Source organism: Raphanus sativus, unplaced genomic scaffold (assembly GCF_000801105.2).
Source record: "Raphanus sativus cultivar WK10039 unplaced genomic scaffold, ASM80110v3 Scaffold0951, whole genome shotgun sequence".
Lineage (NCBI taxonomy): Eukaryota > Viridiplantae > Streptophyta > Magnoliopsida > Brassicales > Brassicaceae > Raphanus > Raphanus sativus.
The window spans coordinates 1-8,947 of record NW_026616265.1 but is presented as its reverse complement, the minus strand read 5'-3'; the positions used below and the strand labels follow the sequence as shown (position 1 = coordinate 8,947).

Sequence of the window (8,947 nt, the reverse complement as noted above, 5' to 3'; positions counted from 1 at the left end):
AAACAAATGATGAGAAAACAGAGTGTGAGTAATGTTATCAGATGAGATAAAGTGAGTCACAACCATCCTCCGTCGCTCGCCGTCGCCACTGAGATGACCACCAACGTTGAGTTAAATCCATTCCCGTCTCGCTCCGTCTTCCTCGGTGTAGACGTTGGAACCGGAAGCGCCCGAGCCGGTTTACCCTTCTCCCTCCCCACCTTTTAATCATCAATTCTAAGAGAATCGTCTTAGTTCAGCAGCGATCAAAATCTATAAAAAAAAGATGGATCCTTTCTGTATAATCCTTTAATGGGTTTTGTAATTCGACCTCTGCTGTATCGAAAACTAGTCACTTGAAGCTATGTAACGTTTCAAAGTTGTATACTTTTATTATAGGTTTGTTTGATGAAAGTGGGAAGCTTTTAGGCTCTTCTAGTAGTCCTATACAGATTTGGAAAGATGGAGACTGTGTTGAGGTAAGACTTAGATTAAAAAGAGAGAGACTTTGTTTTCGAGAGTTGATGTTAAAGTCTTATTAGTTGATGTTTTTGGGAAACAGCAATCTTCAACGGATATCTGGCACGCGGTTTGTGCAGCTGTGAAGTCTGCTTGCTCTCTTGCTAATGTTTCTGATGTTGAAGTTAAAGGGATAGGCTTTGCTGCCACCTGCTCTCTTGGTTTGTACCTTTTGTAGCATCCGAGAGTGTGAGGGGGAGAAGGTTAACTAAGTTACATTGTTATTTGTCTTTGCAGTGGCGGTTGATTCTGAGGGGTCTCCTGTTACTGTTTCTTGGAGTGGTGATTCAAGAAGAAACATTATTGTTTGGATGGACCATAGAGCTGTGAAGCAGGCGGAGAGAATCAACTCGTTTAACTCTCCGGTTTTGCAGTACTGTGGCGGCGGTGTTTCTCCAGAGATGGAGCCACCTAAAGTAGGTGGAAGATGTATTTTTTTTTTTGTTTTCTGCTTGTTTGAGTATGATGACGATTATATCTCTCTGCTTTTTGCAGTTACTATGGGTGAAAGAGAATCTTCAGGAGTCTTGGTCAATGGTGTATAAGTGGATGGACTTGAGTGATTGGCTTTCCTACAGGTGCTGATATGCTCTTCTTAACCTTTTTGGCCCATCTTGTCTGTGATTCCTTTTTTGTTTCCTCTTAGAGCTACTGGAGATGATACTCGTAGCTTGTGCACCACGGTATGCAAATGGACGTATCTTGGTCATGCGCATATGCAGCAGCAGATGACTGAGAAGGGTTCTCGTGATATGGAAGCTTGTGGGTGGGATGATGAGTTCTGGGAAGAGATTGGCTTAGGCGATCTTGTAGATGGTCACCATTCTAAGATCGGTATGCATATTTTTTTCTTTTTTGTTAGAAATGCTCTAAGAGGAACTGTGAAAACCTACAACCTTAGCTTTTACTTTATACAGGGAGAAGTGTGGCTTTTCCGGGGCATCCACTAGGTAATGGTCTAACCGCAACAGCTGCTAAGGCAAGTACTAAGCAACCACTTGCATCTTTGGTTTTATATTTTCATTCAGTTACAATTTTTGTTTTCAATCCTTTTTTTTCATTTTCAGGAGCTGGGTCTGTTGGCTGGAACTCCTGTAGGGACTTCACTCATTGATGCACATGCCGGTGGTGTTGGGGTCATGGAAAGCAAATCAGATTCAGACTCACTGAAGAAAGGTACTCTTTTGCTATTATAGTCTAAATACCTTATGAAGAAAGGTATAATTAGTCTCTAAGAATTGTTATTTTTTTCAGATTCGGATGTAGATACCTTATGCACTCGTATGGTTTTAGTATGTGGCACATCAACTTGCCATATGGCTGTTTCACGTGAAAAGCTGTTTATTCCTGGCGTGTGGGGACCTTTCTGGTCAGGTATATTTAGTCTCTCTCTCAATCCTCTCTTTCCATTTGATAGATGAAGTCTCACTCTGGTTTATTCTCTGTAGCTATGGTTCCGGAGTATTGGCTAACAGAAGGAGGACAGAGTGCCACTGGGGCTTTACTTGATCACATAATCGAAAACCACGTTGCTTCTCCTCGTCTTGCAAATCAAGCTGCTTCCCAGAGTTATCATCAAACCTTCCCCACTTTTTTGTCCTCCCTTCTCTTGAGAAAACATTTGGTTTGACTGCTAGTTATTGTCTTGGTCTCTTGCAGAAGTTTCTGTGTTCGAACTTCTGAACAACATTTTAAAATCAATGGCGCAAGAAGATACAAGTTCTCCGTTTGTAGCTGCTCTTACCTCAGAGATGCATATCCTTCCCGACTTTCACGGAAACAGGTCTCCGGTTGCAGATCCAAATTCGAAAGGAGTGGTCTTTGGAATGACTCTTGACACATCAGAGAAGCAGTTGGCTCTTCTATACTTAGCCACAGTACAGGGGATTGCTTATGGCACACGTCATATTGTAGAGCATTGCAATGCTCATGGTCACAAAGTAAGTTTTTTTCTTCACAAACCGTTCTATTCTATAGACAATTCACTTCCACTGGCCTCAATAGTTCTTTGCATTTTTTGATGTAATTAGATTAACACACTGCTTGCTTGTGGCGGCCTTTCAAAGAATCCATTGTTCATCCAAGAACATGCTGACATCGTTGGTATATAGTAGTACTAACCACACTCTTTGCTATAACTTCTTCTATGATAAAATGTAATCTATTTGACTAGGTTGTCCGATTATTCTACCACGAGAAAGCGAGTCTGTTCTTCTAGGAGCAGCCATTCTGGGAGCAGTTGCTGCCAAGAGCTATCCTAGTCTCCATGATGCTATGAAGGCTTTGAACGCAGCTGGACAAGTATACATATGCTTATCTTAACTTCATTAAGTACTCAAGTTCATGCAGTTGATTCATGTTGTTTATGCGTCACTTGTGATGGCATTGCAGGTGGTTCATCCATCATCAGACCCTAAGGTTAAGAAGTATCACGATGCAAAATACCGCATCTTCCGTGATCTGTACGAACAGCAATTGTCTCACCGTTCCATCATCTCCCAAGCTCTGTCCTAGTGTCTGTCCTAATCAATCAAACATAATCTGTATCCAATTCATCTTTCTTTGCTATTTATACAAATTTATTAAATTTGGTATTTGTACAATTCATCTACTCTTTTCTCTACATCTTACTAATCAATAATTAATAAAATATAGTATCAAGGTGTGAAGTGTAACAAAAATGTATGACAGTCTATTTGTTTTGGTCTGACTTAGTCAAAAAGGGAATAGTTATCATCTATTTATTCTAAACTATATTATACTTTAACGAAAGTTCTTTACTGTACTCCACAAATCTTCTTGCCTCCAAGACTTTTTTGGGGGTGGCCGGTCTATAATATTAATATATACCTACTATGCATAAAATATTAATTAAAGCATACATAAACTACTGTAATACATGCTTAATAGTTCACAAAATCTAAGAGTTCAGAATAAAATTCAAATGTGGTTATCATAATCGAACATGTACACCACTAATCATAGAGTTGACACTTTCCTCCATAAAACCTTATTTTACCATATAAAATAAATAAATATCACTAAAAACCATAAAACATTATTCTTTTCACGATTTGAATGCTTATATAAAACCAAGCAAACAACATTAGTTCAAGCTTCACCCGCGATGGCTCCTCCTAAACCCATGAATGGTGTTTCGGTTGCAATCGCGGCTCTCATACTACTACTTGTAGCATGTTGTCATTGCGTTGATGCAAACGATCAACAACAATTCATGGCTCCACAAAACGCAGCAAGGGCTCACTTGAGGCTCAGACCGCTAGTGTGGGACGCCAAACTAGCCCGTTACGCGCAATGGTGGGCCAACCAGAGACGGGGTGACTGCGCCTTGATCCATTCGAATGGACCATACGGTGAGAATCTATTCTGGGGCTCAGGAAATAGCTGGAGCCCGGCTCAAGCCGCCAATGGATGGTTGTCGGAAGCAAGGAGCTATAACTATTACTCTAACTCGTGTAAGTCCGAGATGTGTGGTCATTACACGCAGATTGTGTGGAAGAGCACGCAGAGGATTGGCTGCGCTCATGTGATCTGTAATGGTGGAGGTGGCGTGTTCTTGGCGTGCAGTTATGATCCACCGGGGAACTTTCTTGGTAGGAGACCTTATTGAGTATGATCCATTTGTATATCTTTAAAGAAGTCACACCAAAAGAGGTTGTTCTTGCGTTTTTAACTCTTTTCCTTTTTGTATTACAAATGTTATTTTTTTATTGGTTAAAGTTTTAACGTGCGATCGGGAAAACCACATAACGTTTGTTTTCCGACGTTTTCTTATGTATGTTTCTGTGAGGGACATTTCTTTTGGTTGATAAGAATTAACTGATGAGGTTGACAAAAAAAAAATTAACTGATGATATTAAAAATTTATCAAAATCCTCAATATTTGAACCTAAGTGAGCAAAAGAAAACAAGAAAAATTGTAAAAAATAGCATCCCCCTAAGATCTTTTAATTAATATTACATTATCTTAATGTAAAATATAATATAATAGTTAAGGTGACCTAAACAGATTAGTTTTTTTCAGTCTTGAAATATCTTAACATAAAAAATGTTAATAAAAATTACATTGATGGAAACACACGGTGGATTTTGGATCCATGTGATAATTACCACATCTTTCTAGAGCCCACAATAGCATATGGGTATATGGTTTTATAGTCCACTAGTGATGAAGAGGCCCTAAACTCACCCATATTCTCATAAATTTTTTTATTTTACTATATTATATTCTAATTCTGTATAATTGATCAAATTTGACTATTTGTCTACATAATTTTTTGAATAACAATTTTACTACACAGCTCTTCCGCAATATACAAATTTACGACGGGTATTCTACATACAATTTCATAGATAATACTCTGCAATACTTAAGACCAAGACAAATAACTAGACTTGTAGTATTATGGAAACCCCCTAAACTTAATATCCATAAACATAAATTGTAGTCAGAAAATTTTCTAAATCCAAAATGTAGAACCATGCATACATAAACACAAAATACAAATCGAACTTTTCTATACTTCAGTTATATATGATGGTGGTTTTACAACTAGTAATTTTAGTTTCGTATCTTGCACCAAAATAATTGTTCTCAATAATCTAAGATAAATTCTCTAGAATAATTTTTTTAGTTTATTTTTACAAAAAATAAATTTTAATAAAAAAAAGATCAAAAGATATGTTATTAAAAAGTAAATATGCATTTATATTCTAAGTGTTAACTAATCTAAATTTAGAGTTTGGAGTTAGGAGGTGGAGTTTTGGAATGAGATTCTAATTTTTTTAAATAACAATTTTAAAATAAAAAAAGACTATTTTGGATTTTTTTTTTCAAGTGCTATTTTTGTGACAAAAACTCAAGAAGAGCTATTTGAGATAATTGCCCATAATTTAATAAATCAATGTGCTTATTAAGTTCATTCCTTTTTTGATAAAAAAAAATAAAGTCATTCTTGTTATTTGGTTAGGCATCATTTTCTCACCATAAATAAAATTTGGTAGCTTTCTAATTAATCTTAGTTTGGATCTTTAGTGAAAAGTACATAAGATTTGTAGATTAGCATATAGTGATGTTAATGGTTTCTAACCAAAAAGTGATATAATAGGTAGGGAAAAGAAAAGAAGCATTTAGTGGTAAAAATGGAAACTGGAAGACCAAAATGTTGTGGACGGTCGTCGTGAAAGAGAGAAAAGTAGACATATAATCATGTACATTGTACATATTCACAATTTTCATAATGTCAAAGTCTTGAAACCGCGTCCAAAATAATAATTTACGAGTCAACGAAAAATATACAAAATTTTACAGTTTAACTTGTTTGGTTCGCCATATTCGAATGAAATATTTACCGATTTCTTTTTCTAAAAATAAGGGGAAATAAAACATCATGCATATATAACCCACCCATGTGATTCGTTATTTCACTGATTTGGAAGTACCGATACATAATTGGTCGGCATAGGATATAAATCCAAATAAGGGTAAGGTAGGTTCGAAGCAGGTTGGTTCGAAGCTTTAGCTCAATATTAACTTTTCGGTTGCCTAATTAAAAGGTGGAGAGTTTTAAGATTTAGCCTTTGGTTTTAAATATTTTGTTTAGAAAATTTGTGAAGTTATGGAAGCCAGATTTGGCTCAAAACTCTTAGGTGAGCGGTGGTCAAACCTGCTTATAGCCATCATCATTCGGCAGTCAAGTTCAACTCTAACGAAAAATGAAAAATGGACTAAAGACGAGACTGAAAAATACCGAAGTCGGAATATAATTTGATCCGAATAATAATTTCTTAAAACATACTCCCTCCGTTTCATATTAAGTGTCGTTTTAGAGAATTTTTTTGTTGCAAAATAAGTGTCGTTTTAGAGTTTCAATACAAAATTTATTAACTTTATTCTCCATTCTATTTTTCTATTGGTTGAATTGTATCGGTAATGATGTTTTTATATTGAAAATATGCAAAATTAAATGCTTTCTTAATCCGTGTGCACAAGTCTAAAACGACACTTATAATGAAACAGAGGGAGTAATTATTATATAGTTGAACTTGAGGATGAACCAGATGGAAGGATATATTAATCCAGACCGAATTTTAAATGATTTTTGTGTGGTAGTTTAAATCAGCTGGGGTTGGGAGTTGGGACACCCTGTTTAGAAGTGTCATAGGATGAAGAGTGAACTCACATGAAACTAATATTCCATTATGCAAACATATCTATATCCAAGTTTTGAATATGTTGTTGAAATTTATGAAATCTCTGAGATAGTCTAATTATCATCAAAATATTCCTTCTCATAAAAAATATAATATTGAAGCTAAGGATGTTTCTAAACAAATAAGTGCGGCATCATGTGTCATTTGAATCACTGAAAGTACACCTAAAATTTTGTATTTACTAGTATAAGAAAGAAAAGTGAGCCATCATTGAAAATCATGTGAGAACTCGATCTAATTAATGGGTTTTACTTGAGATTTAAAATGGTCTTTAATATGTTAGTGACAGGTTAATTTATTTTCTTTTTTAAATCCCTCATTACAAATTTTGATTTGTCTATGATCATTGGAGCATCGAATAATTTTCTACTCAAAAAAATATTTTTCTACGAGAGAAGCCTTTTAAGTTGTATATGAGATACGATCATCATCGTATTGTTGATCGCAGTGTAATGAATTATTTGGATCATTCGAGAAATAAGTTTTTTTTTGTTCACTAATAAGTTTATTTTCATAATATTATATTAATAAACAACTCTAATGTCTTTTAAAAAATTTGGATTAAAAATAATATGTAATATAATTTTGCTTGGTGATAGTGGAATATATGATATAGTTTGCTAAAATTAAAACATAACAAAGAGAACTGCGATCATCATTTCATATTTATTTATTTTATGCTTTTTGAACAAATATGTCTTGTCGGAGGAATTAAAGGTTTTTGTTTTGCCACCATCGTGGAATAATAATGGGGTTTGAAGCAGTGATAGATTCTTTTTGAACTTAAACAGTGATAGATTCTTTAACTATGTAAACGTGGTAACTTCTCGCAAGTGTCTAGAATAGCTGAACAAAAAAGATTCCTTGAGATAAATGTTTCCTTGCTCGATAATTCTAATTGAAAGTTCACACTAAATGATTAAACTCGCATGAAACAAAAACTAACAAGAAGCTGTGTTCATCTACCCAAACTATAATCTAAGTCAAATTTTATTTAGATGTATCTTCGTCTATAAAATCATACACAAAATTATGAATATATTTTTCAAGGATCTATAAAATATTTGTTATTAATCTTATCAAGATCAATATAACCATTTTAATAGTGCATACATTATTAACACAAAACAAAAGCTACCATTGGATTAATTTAAGTAGGATGATCAGTGTTTTCTAGTTGTACCATAATGATGGTGATCTAGGTAGAACATTTGAATTGTCTTAAATATACATGTGAAAATGTGTAATTACGTTTCTCAACAAAATAAACGTTATTCCAATACAAAATTCTTAATAGAAACAAAACAAAAATGTTATATATGTTGATTAATATTGTAATGCTATTCAACGTTCTACTCATCAGTATTCTAATGTTTGAAAAAATTGGCGAAATTATAAGTCATAAACTTTTCTCAAGAAAAATAAATTAAAATGTGTCTTCTAATGTGTCAGAGAAACGCGGTGGCAGAGGCGATAACATTAAGCGTAACTAGAGAGGAGAGACTTCATTCTTATGTTGCATCGGGTGGGCCAAGATGGTTATGGCCTGTGATTGAAAAAGAAGCTCGTGCTCAGAGGTGAAGTTGGTTTGGAAGGCTTTGGTGCTGTGTTATGGTTTTAAGTTGTCTTTTTCTTTAGTAAGTTCTGGGCTCATAAGGTATCTACTGATATCATTGTGACCCCCTTGCTTTATGTTCTTATTAGCTGGTCTTTACTTTGGCCTATCTTTTTTGTTTCTGGTTGGGACCTCTTTGATGTTGTGAGTGTCCCACCATACATTCCCTTTTGATGTTTTTCAAACCCAGCGTTATAAAAAAAAATTTAATATGACCCTTTCAAGAAGGTTTTTCCATCGGTCCATGATCAGGATATCAAGGGTAGACACAAATAGGATATAGAATATATGGATTTTTCGAGGTATTTGTGATCTGATTAATTTCGTATGAATAATTAATTATCTATTCTGATTTGATCCGTAACTATCCAACTATTCGGTGTTCTAGAAAACTATTTTTTATAGATTTTTGTTTGAATATCTGACTCGAACAGTAAAAAAAATTTAAAATAAAATATATATAAAATAATATTTTGTTACAAAAAAATTATTTACTTTTAAAAATTTTAATAACTAATATAATAAATTTAGTAAATGAAAATTATTGTAATATATATATAATATTTATTAACTTATATATATATAACTCCTTAAATATAT

General features: G+C 34.2%; 2 protein-coding genes across 2 annotated transcripts; both read left to right on the top strand.

The window, feature by feature from the left end:
• On the top strand, positions 1-3,159 carry LOC130503430 (uncharacterized). Its single transcript, XM_056998049.1, has 14 exons — positions 1-178; positions 379-458; positions 542-659; positions 736-914; positions 994-1,076; positions 1,145-1,332; positions 1,416-1,477; positions 1,566-1,674; positions 1,753-1,872; positions 1,947-2,066; positions 2,158-2,438; positions 2,529-2,601; positions 2,672-2,799; positions 2,890-3,159. Exons 1-14 carry the CDS (start codon positions 94-96, stop codon positions 3,010-3,012), a joined length of 1,749 nt encoding a protein of 582 aa, XP_056854029.1. The 5' UTR covers positions 1-93; the 3' UTR covers positions 3,013-3,159.
• A 444-nt stretch (positions 3,160-3,603) lies between these two features.
• On the top strand, positions 3,604-4,340 carry LOC130503427 (pathogenesis-related protein PR-1-like). Its single transcript, XM_056998047.1, has one exon. The coding sequence runs from the start codon at positions 3,626-3,628 to the stop codon at positions 4,127-4,129; it is 504 nt and encodes a 167-aa protein (XP_056854027.1). The 5' UTR covers positions 3,604-3,625; the 3' UTR covers positions 4,130-4,340.
• Positions 4,341-8,947: the final 4,607 nt, after the last annotated feature.

Excerpts from the sequence above, each read along its gene's own strand:
- LOC130503430 (XM_056998049.1), top strand. The coding sequence starts at position 94 with ATGACCACCAACGTTGAGTTAAATCCATTCCCGTCTCGCTCCGTCTTC. Across the intron at positions 1,478-1,565 it reads TAACCGCAACAGCTGCTAAG|GAGCTGGGTCTGTTGGCTGG; the intron begins GCAAGTACTAAG and ends TTTCATTTTCAG. Across the intron at positions 2,602-2,671 it reads AGAACATGCTGACATCGTTG|GTTGTCCGATTATTCTACCA; the intron begins GTATATAGTAGT and ends CTATTTGACTAG.
- LOC130503427 (XM_056998047.1), top strand. The coding sequence starts at position 3,626 with ATGGCTCCTCCTAAACCCATGAATGGTGTTTCGGTTGCAATCGCGGCT.